This window comes from Bufo gargarizans, chromosome 6 (assembly GCF_014858855.1).
Source record: "Bufo gargarizans isolate SCDJY-AF-19 chromosome 6, ASM1485885v1, whole genome shotgun sequence".
NCBI lineage: Eukaryota > Metazoa > Chordata > Amphibia > Anura > Bufonidae > Bufo > Bufo gargarizans.
The window spans coordinates 260,288,887-260,310,398 of NC_058085.1; the positions used below are offsets into that span (position 1 = coordinate 260,288,887).

Below are 21,512 nucleotides of genomic sequence, written 5' to 3' on the forward strand. Positions count from 1 at the left end.
TTGCAGTCTGTGAAATGTGGCTCTAATGCAGGGGCGTAGCTATAGGGCAGTGATGGCTAACCTTGGCACTCCAGCTGTGGTGAAACTACGACTCCCAGCATGCTCCATTTATATCTACAGAGTTCTGAGAGCAGCCAAGCAAGGGGGGCATCTTGGGAGTTGTAGTTTTACCACAGCTGGAGTGCCAAGGTTAGCCATCACTGCTATAGGGGGTGCAGAGGTAGCAGTTGCTACTGGGCCCAAAGACCCTTGTGCCACATAAGAAGACACTGGTATTATAGAAAGTGCATGCAGGTCAAGTTACACCTCTGGCTGGAGGGAAGGGGTTAGGTCAAGAATCTGGCATTTTGGGTTTGCCATTTTAATGTTTTCCTCAGGCAGTAGGAAGGCTATGTGCGTCCCTGCCCCCTGGCCACAAAGCACCGGGGGAAGGGGGCCCAAGCTGAACTCTTGCACCAGGGCCCATGAGCCTTTAGCTACGCCCCTGCTGTCATGGACTGACTCATTAAATCACTGCACTATCTAAGATGCTGGGAGTTCCAGCTCAACCATGGTGGGTCTACTGTCCCTTGCTCAAATGATGCTGTGAGTACGGGACAGTAGACCTGTGTCGGGACAGTAAGGCCTCGTTCACAGGTACGTTTGAATTCCAGATGAGGATCAGTCTACCGGAGCTCACCGACTATAATCGTATTTAGCGGTGATCCAGCCACTTTTCAGGCACAAATACTGGGTTTTGGCCAAACAACTACAGTTTTTTTTTGTCTGGCCGACATTTATGCCAAAACAGCCCTTTGGATCAGGCTACCGGATTCACAACACTACTATGAACGTAGCATAACTCACTGCATCATAGAGCCGCGGTCAGTCTGGGAAATGTGGCGTCACATGGATCTTATTTCACAGACTGCACACGGCAATGTAAATGCAGCTTATACAGAAACCACGGTGGAGGGAGTTACGAAAACAGAAGGCCGTGCTATACGGTTTCCATAACTCCACCAGCCACACAGGTTAGATATTCAAGCTTCACAATGTGTCACCTACCTCTATTAAAGGGTTTTTCAAAGAGGTTTTTTTTTTTACTGATGACCTATCCTCTGGATAACCTATCCTCAGTGTCTGATCAGTGGGGTCCAACAACTGGGACCCCCGGCTATCACCTGTTTGAGAAGGCAGCGGTGCTCCCAGTAGCCCCATGGCCTTCTCCAGCTCTCCCTAGGCCAGGTGACGTCATGCTCATCGGTCACATGGCTGCCTTAGGCGAAGCTCAGCCTCATTGAAGCAAATGGTGCTGAGCTTCGATACCAAGCACAGCTGCTATACTATGTACGGTACTGTGCTTGGTGAGCAACGAGAAGGTCACAGAGCTACTGTGAGCGCTGATGCCTTCTCAAACAGCTGATCGGAGGCGGTCACAGATATCGGACCCCCACTGATCAGATACTGATAACCTATCCAGAGAATAGATTATCAGTGAATAACTCTCGGAAAACCCCTTTAAATGCTGTTTTGGCTTGAATTAAAGGGGTATTCTGGTTGTGAAAAGTTATCCCCTATGCACAGGATGGGGAATAACTATTATATTTGTAGGTATCCTAACACTGGTACCTTCACCAGGCACAAGAATGGGGAATCCAAACCCCTCAGGACCCCCAGGCATGCACACTGCCACTCCCTTCATCATGACAGACGAGTACAGAGCTCAGCTATCTCCAGAATCCCTTCAGAGATGAATGGAGGGGCAGTGTGCATGCCCAACCTGCCTTTCCTTTCAGAGGGGGGGCCCCCAAGGAGTACAGGGTTCCCGTTCTGAGTATAGGTGAGGGGTCCCAGCAGTAGGACCTTCAACGATCTAATAGTTATCCCACGATTGGAATACCCCTTTAACTAGACCAAGCCATAGTTGCCAACGAGATGGCTCATGACAGCTACTTCTACCTGCGTAGACTGCGTCAGAAATGATGTGGCCCCCAAGTGCTGACATCACCATGCCAGATAGCGTGTAATGATTTTAATAATAGCACATATCCAAATTAGTCACATATTTGAATATGACACAGAACACCTTTTGTTGGGCAGGTTAATCACTACCTAGAAACCGATAATTATACTATATATATTTTATATACACACACGTATACACCTGCATATAGTATAGTAGATAAGAGTTTACGTATACGCAAAGGACGGCGCCTAACACGCTACATAGTGTAGGAGCAGCACAGACACAAGCACAATGCACAAGGTGTTTCCTCTGACACAAGCAGAGGGTAAACAGGAGAACAAAAGCCTCCACAGTCACTACCAGCAAAAAGGAAAAAAGAAATAGAACATAACACATAGACACAATGTCAGCTTGCCTTGACTGGGACCCTCTCGTCAGTGTGTGGCCCTTCACTGGGGCCATAGGCACCACACCTGCCAGGTCTACTGTACAGACCAGGCTCCTGCAAAACAGAGGGGGGAGGACACCTGGCTGTATTATTGGGGGGCACAGGCCTGCTTACCCTCTCTTGTGCTTGCCGTCCATTCTCTTTTTCTGCCTGACAGGTTGAAGGGGAATATTATCCGTCATCTTGGCTGCTGTAAGGCTGTGGGTGTTGCTGGGAATGTAGGAGCTGCTGGAGGAAGGTGGAGCCTGCATTCTGCTCTCTCCCTCAGTTTCCTGCTTTCTCCTTTCAGTCTTCCAGTCTGACCAGTAACAATGGGGCTGGTCTGCTGGGGGGGACTGTCCAGCTCATTCTGCCTCCTGCATTCACAGACAATACAATGGCTGCACCTTCGTTAACTCCTTGGTGACTGGCTAATTGTCCTACTTTCACAATGGTAGAGCTAGCCATAGACGTAAAGATCCTCCCTTCATGATGTATGGGAAATGTCAGATAACAAGACGGATGCAAAAAATATTTGGCTGCACACAAATGATTGGGCGTTTGGCTTAATTCCGCACCAAAAGCCGCACGGACTTTGTGAGCAAACCGCCTCCCGTTGTTGACAGTGGGATTCCACGTAGCTGCGGATTATTTTCACGATGATACCAAGAAGAGACTTGTCCCTTCTTGGCGCGGTTTCAATGCAGACGCCGCTACAAACTGCGGCAGGGGGTCTGCTCAGAGATTAGACCACATGCACATTACGTGCGGTTTTTCCACACCAATGTTTGTGAGGAATAAACACCGCGTATTACAGTACTAGCCATGTGAATGAGAGATGACAAATCTCATGTACTTTGTGTATTTTTTTCTGTGTGGAAATTGATCTGCCATGTGGATTTTCAAATCCGCAACATGTCAATTGTTTATGCGATTCCGCACCTTATGTAGAGTGGTTTTCAGTGATGGCCAGTTCGCAAGCGAACACATGCGGGCTGCCATCTTGATTCGTCAAGAAGTCCGGCAATGCACAGGTAAGCCCTTACCTGTGCCGCGAGCCGGTCTGAAATCAAATGCGGTCACCAGGAGCAGGCAGTTCCGAGAACAGCCGCCGACGGCCTTCATCAGGCTGTTCTCGGTGCTCCCGGTGACCGCATTTGTTTCAGACCGGCTCCCGGCACAGGCAAGGGCTTACCTGTGCATCGCTGGACTTGTGATTCAAGATGGCAGCCCGCATGTGTTCGCTGGTGAACACTGCAAACTGGCCATCACTGGTGGTTTTCACCATAGATTTATGCTTCATTCACATGTCACTGTTTTGATCAGTTATTGTGAGCCAGAAGTCAAACCTACACAAGGATAAGGGAAAGATCTGCCCTCGTTCTTTGTTTTCTTTCTGGTTTTGGCTCAAAATCACTGATGGAAATCACTGACTGTGAGGCCTCTTTCACACGAGCGAGTTTTCCGCGCCGATGTCGATGTGAACGCATAGCACCTGCACTGAATCCTGACCCATTCATTTCTCTGTACATCAGTTCTGCCTTGCGTGAAAAACGCAGCATGTTCTATATTCTGCATTTTTCACGCAGCCCTGGCCCCATAGAAGTGAATGAGGCGTCAGTGAAAAACGCATTGCATCCGCAAGCAAGTCACTGATGGTTGCTAGGAGATGTGGTTTGTAAACCTTCAGTTTTTTATCACGCGTGTGAAAAACGCATCAAAACACATTGCACTCATGCGGAAAAAATGTAACAACTGAACGCATTCGCAGACAAAACTGATTGAACTTGCTTGCAAAATGGTGCGAGTTTCACTGAACGCACCCTGAACGCATTCGAAGCCAATACGTCACACTCATATGAAAGAAGCCTGAATAAGGCATTAGGCCTCGTTCACATTTTCGTGTGACGTGTGCTGTCAGCATATTTAGCGGACAGCATACTGACCCATAAGAAATCTGTGGTCTGTTCACATTTCCATGAAATTTTAAGTTTCTGTGCATCCGCAGAAAAACAGCGGAATCATGTCCCAATTTGCGCCCATGTAAGGGCTTATGCAGACGGCTGTAGTCCGGCCGTTCCATGCATTGGGGACCGCAATTTGTTGTCCCCAATATACTAGCAACATTCGCGTGGTTTCTGCAGATGGATGCAGACCCATTCAACTTGAATGGGTCCGTGATCTGTCCGCACCACAAAAAAATAGAAGTTATATTTTTTTGCGGTGCGGAGGTTCCACGCCTCCGTTTCGCACCGGACCTTCCGGATTGCAGACCCATTCAAGTGAAAGGGGCTTCAAAAATTTGCTGTAGGGCCCAGTCAATTGTAGTTATGCAATTATATCCACTAGATAAACCACATACAAAATTACTGACCTTTATATCAATACTATAGTAATTTAGCTTCTGGAAAAACATGTAATATTGTCTGTCATCATTACTGATGAGGCACCCATTACAGAGTAAGCGACCATTAAAGGGGTTGTCCGGGTTCAGATTTGAGCCCGGACATAGCCGTATTTTCACCCAGACAGCCCCCCTTGATGTTAGCATCGGAGCATGTCATGCTCTGATGCGCTCCCTTGTCCTGCACTGGATCGCGCAGCAATGTGTTCGGTGATGTCATCGGCTCTGATGGGTGGGCTTTAGCGCTGCCCTAGCCGTTTTACAGGCTAGGGCAGTGCTAAAGCCCGCCCACCAGTGCCGGTGAGGTCACCGGGTTCACTGCTGGGCGGAAGCCTCCGCCTGGCAGCCCTAAGGATAGCCCGGTACGTTACCGGATCTCTTTAAAATGCCTTTGCCCTGCGAGATACAGCGCAGGACAAAGGAGAGCATCGGAGCATGAAATGCTCCGATGCTCTTGTCAGGGAGGCTGCCTGGGTGAAAATATGGGTATGTCCGGGTTCAGCTCTGAACCCGGACAACCCCTTTAAAATCCTTAGGATAGGTCATTAATATCTGATTGATGGGGGTCCGACACCCCCCCGATCAGCTGTTTGAGAAGGCACCTGCACTCCTGTGAGTGCCACGGCCTTCTCACAGCTTACTAAGAACTGCACCGTACATTATATAGGGGCTGTGCTTGGCATCGCACTCAGCCCAATTCACTTCAATGGGTTTGAGCTGCGCCTAAGTCATGTGATTAATAAACATGTCGGCACTGGCCTAGGGAAAACTGCGGGCACTGTTGCTTTCTCAAACAGCTGATTGGCAGAGGTCCTGAGCATAGGTCATCAGTATTAAAATGTCTGAAAACCCCTTTAAGGAGGAGCTATAATCGACACAGGTGTCATGACAAGCCCCGCTCATGCACAGAACTGTAAGAAGGGCTCATGCACACAAACGTTTTTTGCGTTCCATATACGGGCCATATTTTGATTCCGTATACGGTCTGTATACGGAATTATTTATTTAAGTGGGTCAGCAAAAGATGTGGACAGCACTCTGTGTGCTGTCTGCATCCATTGCTCCGTTCCGTGGCCCCGCAAAAATTATGAGGCATGTCCTATTCTTGTCCGTTTTGCGGACAAGAATAGGCATTTCTATAATTGGCCTCCTGTTCTGTTCCGTAAATTGCGGAAGGCACACAGGGCGGCATCTGTCACGGTCTGTCATGGTCGCGTGCATGAGTCCTAAGTCTATAACTGCAATTACGGACAAGAATAGGCAGTTCTATGGGGGGTGCCGGCCCGGTATATTGCGGATCCGCAATACACTACGGACGTGTGAATGGACTCTTAACGATGATCATTGACTGTGATCAGACAGGTCTAGTCGTGTTTATCAGCAAAAGGTAACACGATGCACATTTACATTACCACAATTCATTAACGACAAAGGATGATTCACTTATTCGCTACATACATTCACATTACACGATTATTGTTCACCATTAGTGGCTAGCGTTCAAATCGTAACAACTCTTATCGACTCGTCTAAATGAGCCTTGACAGCGGCCTGAAGCATCGCTAATTCACCTGACAGGACATGACGGTGGTATTGGTTATCTGCCGTCCGACCCCTAACTCTACGCCAATCCTTCCCACCAAACCCCCCATAACCTACCTCCACCAAGACCTCCTCTCTAACATGCCCCAAATGATAGACGGACACCAGGCTTGGAATAAATCGGCCACAGCAGCCGTCTTTTATTAACATATAAACATAACATATATAATAAATAACAATTCTCCCCCCCGAGGGGAGGTCCTTGAAGCCTCCAAACAACTGCAAATACCCCACCGGGTAAGCCATCTTGCCTCCAGCCGTTGCCCACCAGCTCAGAAGCACCACTGAATGGCCCCTTTTAAATCCGTCACCACTGGGAGTCCAGCCCCAACCATGGAGCCCTCCCAGCATCCTCCTCTGTGAATGTGACCAACTTCAAGGACCTCCCCCCGCCACTGACGCGCCGACTTGACCACCTTAAGTCTGCGCGTCCCTCCACAAACGCAAGGCTACTTCAATCCCCTCCTGGATTGCCAAGCACCACATGTCCAAGCCAACCGCATTTAAATGCACCCCGTCCGCCCGCCAAAACCCCCCTACACCCTTCTCCAGTTCCATATGCCTCACTGCCACCGCTCCATTCCTGGCCATGAACCTGCCCATCGCTCTATTCACCTTAATACGGGCCCTATTCACCCCCACCACAGAACGTGCATCCCTCCAAACCATCCTAGGCACAATATCTGACCATACTGTCACCATCCGCGGGAACATAGCCCATATCCGCAGCAAATCAAATTTAATCCCCTGCAGCAACTCGCGGAACGGCCGCGCCACCAGGTCATTACCGCCCACATGCAGAACCAACACCTCGGGTGCCCTATCCTGCCTCACAAACCTGTGAAACTCAGGCAACACCCCCGCCCAGACCATACCCCGCCGCCCTAGCCATCTCACCACCGCCACAGACCTCGGGAGCCCCAACTGCTGACCATCCGGCCGAACCGCTGCCCGGACAGCCCCCCAAAAGACATAAGAATGCCCGAGGATCCAAACTAGGGCCGGCACTGCATCTGTAACGAAAAAGAAAAAAGAAAACAACAAACCCAAAGCAAACAGTAAAGACATTGCGTATACTCCAACTTCCTACCCCTCCCCCCCCCCCCGGCCGCTCCCCTATAAACTGTGCAAGCGAATGTACGATCTAAACCGCATAGATTCCCACCGCCCAATCCTCTTAATAATCTCGTCTCCCAACCCCCACCTTGCTGCTTCCGTTGCCGCCCCAATTCTAAAAGAATGACTCGAGTACCCCTCAGGCCCCAAACCCAACCGAACCAAACATTTCGAAAAAACCGCCGCAAACTGAAAACGCGACAAAAAGGAATCATCCCTATGCACTAACAATGGCAACATCCCGCTCTTCACCCCAGTAGTCACGTAAACTCCTAACCGGGCACATGGCGCAATCCGGGACACCAAACAACACCACTCTCCGCCCCCGTCCTTCAACATCCGTCTTAGACCTACGAATAACAAACTCCAGCCTGTCTTGGAATAACTCCACGTCTGCCTTCTGTAACCTCCAAGCCCTACGTACCGACGGACTGACCAACTCCCCCCCCCCCCCCGTAACGCCCCAAAAAACGCAAAAGAAAAGGCCAAACGGAACAACCGGACCTCTGAGTCCGAACTACACACCACTCCCAGCTGCTCCCCCAGTCTTAACAACAACCCGAAGGACACCGGTCTCCTGTTATCACCCCCCGCACCTGCCCTGCGCCACCCCTTCAGCGCCCGCATGACCAAGAATGACTTAGTCACATCTGGCCGTTGTCTACATTTAAACCCGAACGCCAATCCAGCCATGCAACTATTCATCCTTGCCACGAACCAACCTGCCTCTCTACAGTGACCCACAAACAACAGCATCGGGACCTCCAGCTCCTCCTCCCCAACACCCAACTTACTGCACCAATCCTCCCAGTACCGTCACGATTTCAGATACAACTCCCACGTCCTAGGCGCAAGCGATGCCTGAATGAGACTTGCTACCGTTCTTCCAGTACCTCCCAAAGACAACTCGGGCATTCCCTCCCAAACTCTTCCGCGCCTGGAGCCAACTGCCGGAAACGGTCCCACTGTGAACGAGAAAGAGCGTCAGCTATGCCATTATCCACTCCAGGCACATGAACCGCCACCATCCACGCATTGATCAACAGACACTCCAATACTAACCGTTGCAACAACCGCACCACCAACACCGACGAAGCTGACAACCCATTTATCGCCTGCACCACCCCCAAGTTATCACAGTGAAACCGCACCTTCCTATCCTGAAAAACTTCCCCCCATAACACCACCGCCGCCACAATAGGAAACAGTTCTAGCAAGGCCACGTTCTGCACCCAACCTCTTTCCACCCAGCTGTCCGGCCACCGCCCCGCACACCACTGCCCCTGGCAATAGACCCCAAAACCCTCGCTCCCTGCTGCATCTGAAAACAACTCAAAATCAAACGAATTCACCACATCACCCATAAATAGAGAGCGACCGTTATAACATTCCAAAAAGGAAGCCCACACTCTCAAGTCCGCTCTCAACTCCCTCCCTAAATGCATATAGTGATGCGGTGAGACCACACCCGCGGTTGCCATAGCCAACCTCCTGCAGAACACCCTCCCCATAGGCATAATTCGGCACGCAAAATTGAGTTTACCGAGCAGCGACTGAAGCTCCCGCAACTGTAGCTTTTTCAAACGACACGCCCTCGCAACCTCCCCCTTTAAATCCCCTAACTTATCAAGGGGCAACCTACATTCCATCTTATCCGTGTCAATCACTATCCCTAAAAAACTAAATTCCGTGACCGGCCCAACCGTCTTCTCCGTGGCCAACGGTACCCCGAAAACCCCAAACAACGACTCCAAGGTACGCAACAACAAGGCGCACACCCTGGAACCCGCCGGACCAATGCATAAAAAATCGTCCAGGTAATGAATAATAGACTCACAACCCGACGAATCCACCACGGCCCATTCCAAAAATGAACTAAACGCCTCAAAATATGCACAGGACAGGGAACAGCCCATAGGCAAACACCTATCCACAAAAAACTCCCCCCCCCCCAAAAACACCCCAACAAGTGTAAACAATCTGGGTGAACCGGCAGCAACCTGAACGCAGCCTCGATGTCAGTCTTTGCTAATAGCGCCCCCCTCCCCAACTTCTTAACCCACTGCACTGCCGCATCAAATGAGGTATAAACCACCGAACACAAGGCGGGGTCTATACCGTCATTGACCGACGAGCCTTTGGAAAAGACAGATGATGAATAAGCCGAAACTTATTCATCTCCTTCTTCGGAACCACCCCCAATGGTGACACCCTTAAATTCGGCAACGGCGGGGCCGAAAAGGGGCCCGCCATCCTGCCTAGACTGACCTCCTTCCTAAGTTTCTCGGCCACCACCTCCGGATGCTCCAACGCTGACCTCAGATTTTTCCTAACCAAAACCGCTTCCCCTTGAACAAACGGGATCCGAAACCCAACTGAAAAACCTTCCCGCAATAAAACTGCCGCCTCCCTATCCGGATATCTGTCTAGGAACGGGCCCATCCTTCCCAGACGCACCGGCGTCTCCCCCTTTGCTATTGAAACCCCCCCCCCCCTCTGTCTGTTACCCCTAAAGCACCGCGCCGCACCGTGTGAACCTCCGCACAACGAGCACTCGTGTTTAAATTTACACTTTGCTCCAAACTTACATGTTCCGTCATTAAACGAGAAACAAAGCCCCTTTGCTGAAGCTGCCGCAACATTGGGCTGCCCACCGCCTCCTGCCTCCCCCCGAAAGGACTGGCCCTGTCTCACCGGCGCGGTAACCTTCAACCACAAGGCTATATCCTTGTGATCCCACTTAATTTCGGGCCGCACCGCCTTCCGCTGCCGAAACTGTTCGTCGTACCGCAGCCACGCTATCCCCCCATACACCCTATACGCCTCGCCCACTGCATCCAAATAACAAAACAACGCCGAACAGCACTCCGGCGCCTTCTCCCCAATCACGCTCGCTAATATCGCGAACGCCTGCAGCCAGTTTGCAAACGTCCGCGGTATTAGGCGGTACCTACGCTTCTCCTCCTCCTCTTTCTTACCCTCATCCCGTCTCGCCCTATGCAGGTTAAATTTGTCCAAAGGAAGCAAAGAAAAAATCTCTACATACTCCCCCCTCCAAATCTTTTCCCTCACCTCCTGTTTCAAATGCGCCCCCAATGGACCCTCAAAGCAAACATACACCTCCCCTCTTGCCCTATCGTCCATCCGCACCGTCTCGTCCTCAACCGCGCCCCCCGCCTGCATCTGCACCGACGCCACCGCAGACCCCACACCTGAACTGGCCCCCCCAACCGCACTCGCTCCCCCAGAGGGCCCGGACACCCCCCACGCAGGTAACGGAGATGCCCCCCCCATACCCAAACCCGCAAGCAAACCTGCCAGCCCCCCTAACAGTTGCCCCAAACCCCTGCTAACATCTACTGGGGACCCCCCAACACCCCCAGCCCCCCCAACAAACTGCGCTAATGTAAGAGGCAGCCCTGATCATCCAGCAACATTTACAACACATATATATATAGCAGACTGTCATGTTTCCCTCCAGCCACCAGAGGCCACTGTGGCTGAGTAGGACAGTGTGAGGAGTTGTTTCCAGAGGACAAGGAGTTAAGTGTTTTTCCCGGGCTGAGCAGAGAGCCTGGGGTGCAGGTGTCTGAGTACACAGGAAGAAGGACGCTGTGCACTGAGAGGGAGATCCACAGGGAAGATTAGAGTGATTTCTCCCTGCCAACCTGCTGTGACATGGTATCTGGGACATTAGAGTGTGTTTGCTCTCTGACTGAGCTGATGTGTCCTGGTGTAGAAGAGAGACTGCTGTAGTGTGAGGCACTTACCAGAGAAACTGTGAGTGAATTCCAGGCCCTGCCTGATTACACGTCCAGAGCTGCTGATTATCTCTAACCAGAGTTACAGAGACTACAAAGAGAGGCCAGAGCTGAGCCACGCTGAAGCAAGCAAGCAAGCAAGCAACCAGATCGGGACCCAGACTGTATCTGCCTGCATGTGCCGGACACCGAACTGTGAGTGCACTGATGCTAACCGGAGCTAGGACATAGTGGAACAGGATTTAGTTTAGTGCACCGTAGAGGTGCACCCCGGGTAGCGGGGACAGATAGGACTACCTAGAAGAGAGTAGCCTGCTATTGTCTGTACTTGTTTGTGATTCATTTGTTTTCTTTATGCAAATTTCCATTATCTTTGTTGTGAATTCTCAAGCTGTTCATATTGTAAATCTGCTTCTCCGGCAGTTAGAGTTCTCCTTTAATAAAGCCGGTTTCTACTTCAGCCTCCTTGTCTGCTGCACTGTACTTGAGTCCTGCTCTACGGTCTCTTCCTCTGCTGACCGTTACAAGTGGCGCTGCGAGCAGGGTACAGTCACAGAGATGGAGGCGGCTGAAGGCAATGTGCATGATGTTAATGTGAGTACCTCAGGCAATGGTGGAACCCTTGCAAGGGCCCTTCCTATTGGCACGTTGTTCAACTTGCTACCCAAATTTGATGGCCAGAACATGACACTGTCAGACTGGGTGACAAGGTTACAGAGTGCTGTTAGGATTTACAATGTCAGCCCAGAACTACAAGTAGAAATTGCTTTGGCCGCTCTCGAGGGTGAGGCCCGAAGAAATGTAATCCTACAACCAGAAGCCACGCGCAATACATTGCAAGAGATGGTGAGATTCCTGGAAGAAATATATGGGGAAACAGCCAGTGCAGGGCACCTCCGGGCGAAGTTTTTTTACCGGATTCAACGGGAAGACGAAGGTGTCTCTCAGTACGCTACAGCCCTACAGGAAGTGTTGGCCGAGGTACAAAAAAAAGAGGCAGATGGGGTTACTGGCATGGGACCCATAGACCGGATACTGCGGGAACAATTTATTCTGGGGCTCTACAGCAATCCCCTGAAACAGGCTCTGCGGGAACGAGTCAGAGTAGACCCTACCCTAACCTTTCGACAAATTTTGGCAGAGGCCGTGACGCGAAACAAAGAAGACGGCTATGCTTCTGGAGTAATACGGACCCAGACCGTTACACCCCCCGGGGTTACAAGAAATGAGGAAGCCCTGGTCAGAGTGGTACAAGACTTGCAGAGCTCCCTGAGTGCCATGCACGAAAAGTTGACACACCTGGAGAAACGGATAGAGTCGCGCCATACTACTGAGGCTGCCTATCCAGCCCGACAACAAACCTATCAGGCGACTCCGTGGGTTCCTACACCCGAATGCCCTTATGCTAGTTTACCATACCATCAAGCCCCTCATTACCCTTCAGTGGGTGTCATGGTCTTACCTCCTTGCTGTTCCCTTCGTTTGACATGTGCTGGCGGCCATCTTGGTTTCTGGGTTTCTTGTAGCCTCCCACCCTGCGGCTCCTCCTTCCCACTGGGAGGAGCTGGATGCCTAGCTCATATATATAGGAGGTCTGTGGCTTCAGTTCCTTGCTTGGTCCTCCTGTGTTCACATGCTTCCAAGACTGCTGCTGCTTCTGGTTCCTGATCCTGGCCTCGTCTGACTACCCCGTTGGTTCCTGATTCCGGCTTCGTCTGACTACCCCGTTGGTTCCTGATTCCGGCTTCGTCTGACTACCCCGTTGGTTCCTGTTCCTGGCTTCGTCTGACTACCCTTCTGGTTCCTGACCTCTGTCTCCGCAAGACCCTGCTTCGGTTTAGCCATCCGTTCGGACTTTGCTTACGGCTTGCTCTTCAATAAAACCTTCTTATTTTCCACTTATCTCTTGTTGTACGTCTGGTTCATGGTTCCATGACATTAGGACCAAGCCATGAATTCTGACGGTACAGGGCCACCCTCGCTACCTACGCTGGTTGCCAGACTTGATCAGCAGGATCACCTGTTGGGTCGGTTCGCTGTGGCGTTGCAAACCCTGCTTGAACGCACAGCTCATTTAGCTTCCGTTGCCGATGGGTCGGTTGTCGCTCCTGGGCCCGCTCCTACTGCCGCTCCGGTTGTTGCGCCAGAGTCTACCCTGACACCTGTTGCTGCGCCTGTGGTGTTTCAGGGTATGACCGGTTCTGCCCCCCTTCCACAGCGCTTTGGGGGAGAGCCAACTCAGTGCCGAGGTTTCCTTAACCAGGTGGGCATTTACTTCGAGTTGCTGCCACATGCCTTTCCTACTGAGAGATCAAGGGTGGGCTTCTTGATCTCGCTGCTCTCGGACAAGGCCTTGGCCTGGGCCAGCCCTTTATGGGAGAACAACAATCCGGTGGTTGCCGAGTTTTCCGGTTTTGTTGCTTCTCTTCGGAAGGTATTCGATGTGCCGGCTCGTGCTGCCTCTGCTGCGAAGCTCCTTATGTCCATCAGACAGGGTTCACGATCCGTAGCTGAATACGCCATTGAGTTTCGTACCCTGGCAGCAGAGGTGGGCTGGAATAATGAGGCTCTGGTCGCTGCTTTCTCTCATGGTCTCTCGGATGCCTTGAAGGATAAGGTTGCAGCTAAGGACCTACCAGTGGAGCTCGAGTCTCTTATTTCTTTCCTGATTTTGATTGACACCAGACTCAGGGAGAGACCTTCCTTTAAGGAGAGCCTGCGGAGGCCTCCTAACAGATTGGCGCCTACGTTTGCTGTCCCACCCGTGCCTCCCTCTCCTCCCACGCCTCCTGGGGATGACTTGTCTGGGGGTGAACCCATGCAGCGGGGGTTTGCTCGCCTGTCTGAGGGGGAGAGGGTACTCCGGAGACGCGAGGGCCGATGCATGTACTGTGGTCTCGGTGGGCATTTTCGGTTGGCATGTCCGAACCGTCCGGGAGAACGCTCGCACCTGAGGTCCTGTCGGGGGCAGATCTTGGGTGGAGTCTCCTCGTCCCCGGTTTCCCGTGTTGACAAACCACTGATCACGGTTGTCCTCTCCTGGGTCGGGGGCTCGGTGACGACCCAGGCGTTGGTGGACTCTGGTGCTGGTGGTTTGTTCATTGATAGAGTGTTCGTTGCCGCCAATTCCATTCCTCTGCAGCCTCGAGGTTCCCCACTGGCTCTTGAGGCGATAGACGGCAGACCCCTTCGGCCGCCACACGTGACTCATGAGACCCTTCCAGTGGGGATAGCCATTGGTGCCGTTCACAGAGAGTCGGTCTGTCTCCAGGTTATTTCGTCTCCACACTACTCGGTGGTCTTGGGGTACCCCTGGCTCCAGAAGCATAATCCGACTTTCGATTGGAGATCGGTCGAGATCCTCTCGTGGTCACCGCAGTGTGGGGCTAGTTGCATCCATGGGCCTGTCAAGTTGCTGTGTACTTCCTCGGACTCTCTGTTGCCTCCTGAATACGAAGAGTACCGGGATGTATTCGATAAGGTGCGCGCGGTTGCCCTACCTCCGCACCGCCCATACGATTGTGCCATAGAGTTACAATCCGGTGCCGTTCCTCCTCGTGGCAAAGTCTATCCACTGTCGGTAGCGGAGAATGAGGCCATGGAGGAGTACGTGAGGGAGGCGCTTTCACGCGGACACATTCGCAAATCCTCGTCCCCGGCAGGGGCTGGATTTTTCTTTGTGAAAAAGAAGGGCGGCGAGTTGAGGCCTTGCATCGATTACAGGGGTCTCAATCGCATCACGATCAAGAACGCTTACCCGATACCCTTGATTTCCGAGCTGTTCGATCGCCTCAAAGGGGCCACGGTCTTTACCAAACTCGACCTGAGGGCGGCATATAACCTGGTAAGGATCAAGGCGGGCGATGAGTGGAAGACCGCGTTTAACACCAGGACCGGTCATTATGAATCCTTGGTTATGCCCTTTGGGTTGTGCAATGCGCCCGCAGTCTTCCAGGAATTCATCAACGATGTTTTCCGTGACCTGTTGCAGCAGTGTGTGGTGGTCTATTTGGATGACATCTTGGTATATTCTGCATCCATGGAGGCCCACATTCTGGATGTCAGACGAGTGTTGCAACGCTTACGAGAGAACAAGCTGTTCGGTAAGCTTGAGAAATGCGAATTTCACCGATCCCAGGTAACCTTCTTAGGTTACATCATTTCCGCTGAGGGGTTCTCCATGGATCCTGAGAAGGTTTCGGCTGTCTTACAGTGGCCCCAGCCCAGTGGGCTTCGTGCCCTGCAGCGCTTTTTGGGCTTCGCCAATTATTATCGGAAGTTCATCAGGGACTTTTCCATGCTAGCCAAGCCTCTCACGGATCTGACCAGGAAGGGCAGTAATCCTCAGGTCTGGCCGCTCGAGGCCATCCGAGCTTTTGAGGCTCTAAAGTCCGCCTTTGTGTCGGCTCCGATTCTGTCGCATCCCAACCCTGGGTTGCCTTTTGTCCTCGAGGTGGACGCGTCTGAGACGGGAGTAGGCGCCCTCCTGTCTCAGCGTAGAACACCAGAGGGTCCTCTGCTTCCTTGTGGGTTTTACTCCCGGAAACTGTCTTCCGCGGAGTGCAACTATCAGATTGGTGACAGGGAGTTATTGGCCATCGTGCAGGCCCTTAAAGAATGAGGCACTTGCTCGAGGGCTCGGTGGTTCCGGTTCTCATCCTGACGGACCACAAGAATCTGACCTACCTCTCTGAGGCCAAGAGATTGACACCACGTCAGGCCAGATGGGCTCTGTTCTTGTCACGTTTTAATTACGTGGTCTCCTACCTACCCGGCTCCAAGAACATCAGAGCGGATGCCTTATCACGGCAGTACTCTGAGCTGTCCGGGGAGGAGTCGATTCCGACTACGGTCATACCCCCGAATCAGATCCTGGCCGCTATTCGCACCAGCCTGACTTCTCCTCTGGGTGAGCAGATTTTGGCGGCTCAATCTGGTGCTCCCTCTGGGAGACCCAACGGCAGATGTTTTGTGCCTGAGGAGTTGCGCACTCGGTTGTTGCGAACCTACCATAACTCCAAGGCCGCGGGGCACCCTGGAAAGAATCAGCTGTCCTGGGCGGTTTCACGTCTGTTCTGGTGGCCTTCTCTACGTTCCGACATCGCCGCATATGTAGCGGCATGCTCCGTTTGTGCCCAGAGTAAGTCCCCTCGGCACCTTCCGTTGGGCCTTTTGCAACCCATAGCCACCGGGGAGCGTCCATGGTCACACCTGGGGATGGATTTCATTGTGGACCTCCCTGCATCCCGAGGCCATACGGTCATTCTCATGATTGTGGATCGGTTTTCCAAAATGTGCCACTGTGTTCCTCTCAAGAAGTTACCCTCTGCACAAGAGTTGGCCTCGATTTTTGCCAGGGAGGTCTTCCGGTTGCACGGTTTGCCCAAGGAGATTGTGTCGGATCGGGGGAGTCAGTTTGTGTCCAGGTTCTGGCGCGCCTTTTGCTCCCAGTTGGGGATTCATCTCTCTTTCTCCTCGGCCTACCACCCTCAGTCCAATGGGGCCGCAGAACGATCCAATCAGGCCTTGGAGCAATTCCTTCGTTGCTATGTCTCCGATCACCAAGACAATTGGGTTGACCTCCTGCCTTGGGCTGAGTTTGCCAGGAACACGGCGGTGAACTCTTCCTCTGGGACGTCTCCCTTCATGGCCAATTATGGGTTCCAACCTGCCGTGTTACCGGAGGTATTCTCTCCCCAGGATATTCCGGCTGTGGAGGATCACCTTTCCGTCCTACGTGCTTCTTGGGTACAGATCCAGAGGTCCCTTGAGGTCTCTGCGCAGCGCCAGAAACTCCAGGCTGATCGCAGACGAGCGCCCGCTCCTTCCTACCAGGTCGGAGACCGCGTATGGTTGTCCACCCGCAACCTCAACCTTCGAGTGCCCACTCCCAAGCTGGCGCCTCGCTTTGTTGGTCCCTTCCGAGTGCTTCGCAGGGTAAACCCGGTAGCCTATGCCCTTGCGCTTCCTCCTGGCATGCGGATCTCCAACGTGTTTCATGTCTCCCTGTTGAAGCCACTGGTGTGTAATCGTTTCACTTCCTCGATTCCTCGGCCTCGTCCGGTCCAAGTGGGCAATCGTGAGAAGTATGAGGTGAGCAATATCCTGGACTCACGCCTGGTCCGCGGCCGGGTGCAGTTTTTGGTCCATTGGCGTGGTTATGGTCCAGAGGAGCGTTCCTGGGTTCCCTCCGCAGATGTCCATGCTCCTGTCTTGCTCCGAGCCTTCCACGCACGCTTCCCTCAGAAACCGTTCCTTACTCCGCGGAGGAGGGGCCCTTGAGGGGGAGGTACTGTCATGGTCTTACCTCCTTGCTGTTCCCTTCGTTTGACATGTGCTGGCGGCCATCTTGGTTTCTGGGTTTCTTGTAGCCTCCCACCCTGCGGCTCCTCCTTCCCACTGGGAGGAGCTGGATGCCTAGCTCATATATATAGGAGGTCTGTGGCTTCAGTTCCTTGCTTGGTCCTCCTGTGTTCACATGCTTCCAAGACTGCTGCTGCTTCTGGTTCCTGATCCTGGCCTCGTCTGACTACCCCGTTGGTTCCTGATTCCGGCTTCGTCTGACTACCCCGTTGGTTCCTGATTCCGGCTTCGTCTGACTACCCCGTTGGTTCCTGTTCCTGGCTTCGTCTGACTACCCTTCTGGTTCCTGACCTCTGTCTCCGCAAGACCCTGCTTCGGTTTAGCCATCCGTTCGGACTTTGCTTACGGCTTGCTCTTCAATAAAACCTTCTTATTTTCCACTTATCTCTTGTTGTACGTCTGGTTCATGGTTCCATGACAGTGGGGCCATCCAGCCAAGCTCTGAGGGCACCTCCCACTCGCAGGCAAAAAGTGGGCCGTCAAGGGGCACAGTGTTGGCGGTGTGGAGATCTAGGAAATTTCGCCAGAGAGTGTCGGAATAATCCAGCTGGACGCCAAGAGCCGCCGTTAAACTACCGACCCCTGCAGTAGTGGGGCGTACTGCAGGGGAGGTGGAGAGCCAAGTTACCCAGCAAAGCTCCGAACACCTGGTCGCAGGGTGCCCCACTATACGAGCTGAGTTCGAAGGTGTTCCTGTCGACTGCTTAGTGGATACTGGGTCTCAAGTGACAACTATGCCCGAGTCATTCTTCTACCGTTACTTTCAAGCGCTGGCCAAGCCAGAACGAGAGACACTGGTCCGGGTTACAGCGGCTAACCAGCAACAGATTCCTGTCACAGGGGTCGTGTGGATGAATGTACGGCTATGTGGACAGGAAGTGGGGCGGAAAGGTATCTTGTTGGTCCCCGAAACGTTCAAAGAAGATGTGCCGGTGATAATGGGCATGAATATCCTGCGAGAATTGGATCAGATCATGTTCACCAAACGGGGGCCGGGTTACTGGAAACAAGCCACCCCGCACAAACCTACCCAGAAAGCATTTCAACGGCTAATCCGTTTTTGTGGAACACAGAAAAGTGTACCAGCACACCAGGCGGTGGGAACGATCCGAGCGCCAGGAAAGGCTACCTTCACCCTTCCCCCTGGTCGGGAGACCGTGCTGACGTTACCCGTGGGAACTTTCCGTAATCTTGAAGGCATGGAGGTGTTCGTTGAACCAACAGGCCTAGGAGAGCTGGGTCAGGACGTCCTGGTGGCCCGGACACTGGGAGTGGTCCAGAATGGACGAGTACCCATAAGAGCTGTGAATGTGGGATATCTAGAAGTTCCCTTGACGCCAGGGGTGGAACTGGCTCGTGTGTACCTACATCAGGGAGAAATCCTGAGTCAGAGAGAAGTGACTCTAGCTCCGGTAGGGGATGCTGGTTGGACCCTGGCAGTTACTGCCAGTGCAGAAGAGGCGCCGACCCCAGAATGGAATGGGGGAACCATCTTGGATCAAATGGAGATAGATGTTAAGGCTCTCAGTTTAGACCAACAGCGAGCAGTTGAAACCATGCTGTGGGAGAATCAGGCTGCATTTGCCCGCCACGCCGATGACTTTGGCTGCACGAATGCTATCACACATGATATACCGACGGGGGACACTCCACCAATTCGGGAGAGATATCGACAGATTCCGCCCAAGTTGTACCAGGAAGTGAAGACGCTATTGAAACAGATGATAGATTCCGGAGTGGTGCGGGGAAGCCAGAGCCCTTGGGCAGCCCCAGTGGTGCTTGTCAAGAAGAAAGACGGCACTATTCGATTTTGTGTGGATTACCGGCGGTTGAATGCTTGCACTGCGCGAGACTCATATCCTCTGCCACGCATCGAGGAGCCTCTGACGGCTCTAGGACGAGCCAAATACTTCTCCACCCTGGATCTAGCAAGTGGGTACTGGCAAGTACCAGTGGCTGAGCAGGACAAGGCAAAGACAGCATTCATACTCCCCATGGGGTTATTTGAATTCAACAGGATGCCATTCGGACTGACTAATGCCCCTGGAACCTTCCAGCGGCTGATGGAGAGATGCCTGGGAGACCTGAATTTTGAAGCCACTCTGATATACCTAGACGATATCATCGTATACTCTGCTACTTTTCAAGAACACTTGAATCGGCTAGGGCAGGTACTCGAGCGACTGCGATCCCATGGCCTGAAGGTAAAGCCAAAGAAGTGTCATCTCTTCAAGAGGGAGATCGAGTACCTGGGCCATAGGGTGTCCCAAGACGGAGTGCTACCGTCCCAAGACAAAGTGGCTGCAATACGACAATGGATAGTGCCGAGAACACTGCGTGAGTTGAAGGCCTTCCTAGGGACTGACTGGGTACTACCGGCGGTTCATCAAAGACTACGCAAAAATAGCGGGCCCTCTGAATGAGTTGTTGAGAGGAACGGCTGGGCAACCCAAGGGCCAAAGTATCCCCTGGGGACAGAAACAGGAAGAGGCCTTCCAGGCCCTGAAAGAAGCCCTGACATCGGCCCCCATCTTGGCTTATGCCGATTTTGATAAACCATTCATCTTAGCTACTGATGGCAGCCTCTACGGACTTGGGGCAGTCCTGTCGCAGGTACAAGATGGACATGAGAGAGTGATCGCTTATGCCAGTAGATCCTTGCGAGATACGGAGCGAAACCCCCATAACTACAGTTCCTTCCGGCTGGAACTCCTTGCCCTGGTGTGGGCTATGACGGAGAAATTTGCAGGATATCTGACAGGAGCTAAGATCTTCGTACGGACGGATAACAATCCCCTGGCCCATCTGGGTACTGCCAAGTTGGGAGCCCTGGAGCAACGCTGGGCGGCTCGCCTCGCAAAGTATGACTTCTCAATTCGCTACCGCTCCGCTACAGAGAACACTAATGCTGATGGTCTCTCGAGGGTTACTTTTGAAACTCCAGTAGGGGATATGGATGAACAAAAGGAAGAAGATGAAACTCCTGACTTCCGCAAGTTCGCTCCCCCAACAGTCGCGGCCCAGACAAGTGGGGAGGCCCGTAAGCTACCCAAAGCATTGGGGAGAACTAATGAAGAATGGGGCAGATTGCAAGATGAAGACATTGGACTGCAGCAAATGAAAAGCTGGGTAACCCAGTGCAGGAAACCCAACAAAGAAGAAAGGACTGATCTGGATGCCGAGATGAAGTCCGTTCTACATCAATGGGACAGACTGGAAGTGCATGGAGCTGTTTTGTTCCGCAAGTGGCAACAGCCTGCCGACCTAGAGGCGAGGTGGCAGGTAGTGATACCCAGAAGAACGGCACGGGAGATAGCCAAAGAGGCTCATGAGTTTGGAGCTCACTTCGGGCCAGTCAAGACATACCAGTGGCTGCAGCGTTATGTGTATTGTCCGCGACTGGAGGCCACAGTTGAAGAAGTTTGCCGACAGTGTCGAGTGTGTGAACTCACGAAGAGTACAGAACAGAGAGCACCCCTACAGTCCATCCAGACCACAGAACCGCTGGAAGTGTTGATGATAGACTATCTTCTTGTGGGACAATCGTCAAGAGGTCCACAGTATTGCCTGGTCATGATCGACCACTTCTCCAAGTTTGCAGTAGTCACCCCAACTCGGGACCAGACGGCCGAGTCCGCGGCACGAGCCATTTGTCAAGACTTCATTTGGGTCTATGGGTGTCCAAAGCGGATCCATTCAGATCAAGGGGCGTGCTTTCAAGGAAAAGTGATGGAAGAGCTACATCGACTGTACGGCATTGAAAAATCCAGGACAACTCCTTATCATCCCCAAGGAAACGGAGCCTGTGAGCGCTTTAACCGCACATTGCTGCAAATGCTGAGGACACTAGAGGAAGACAAGAGGGCACACTGGCCTGACTACCTGCCAGAA

At 52.5% G+C, this 21,512-nt stretch overlaps 1 protein-coding gene across 1 annotated transcript in view; it reads right to left on the reverse strand.

The window, feature by feature from the left end:
- ATP9A (ATPase phospholipid transporting 9A (putative)) overlaps nt 1–2,632 on the reverse strand; it is a 95,785-nt gene extending 93,153 nt beyond the window's left edge. The window contains exon 1 of the mRNA XM_044297369.1: nt 2,511–2,632. Within this exon, the coding sequence (XP_044153304.1) occupies nt 2,511–2,578 (68 nt within the window). The 5' untranslated portion in view covers nt 2,579–2,632. The remainder of the gene's footprint in view (nt 1–2,510) is intronic.
- Nucleotides 2,633–21,512: the final 18,880 nt, after the last annotated feature.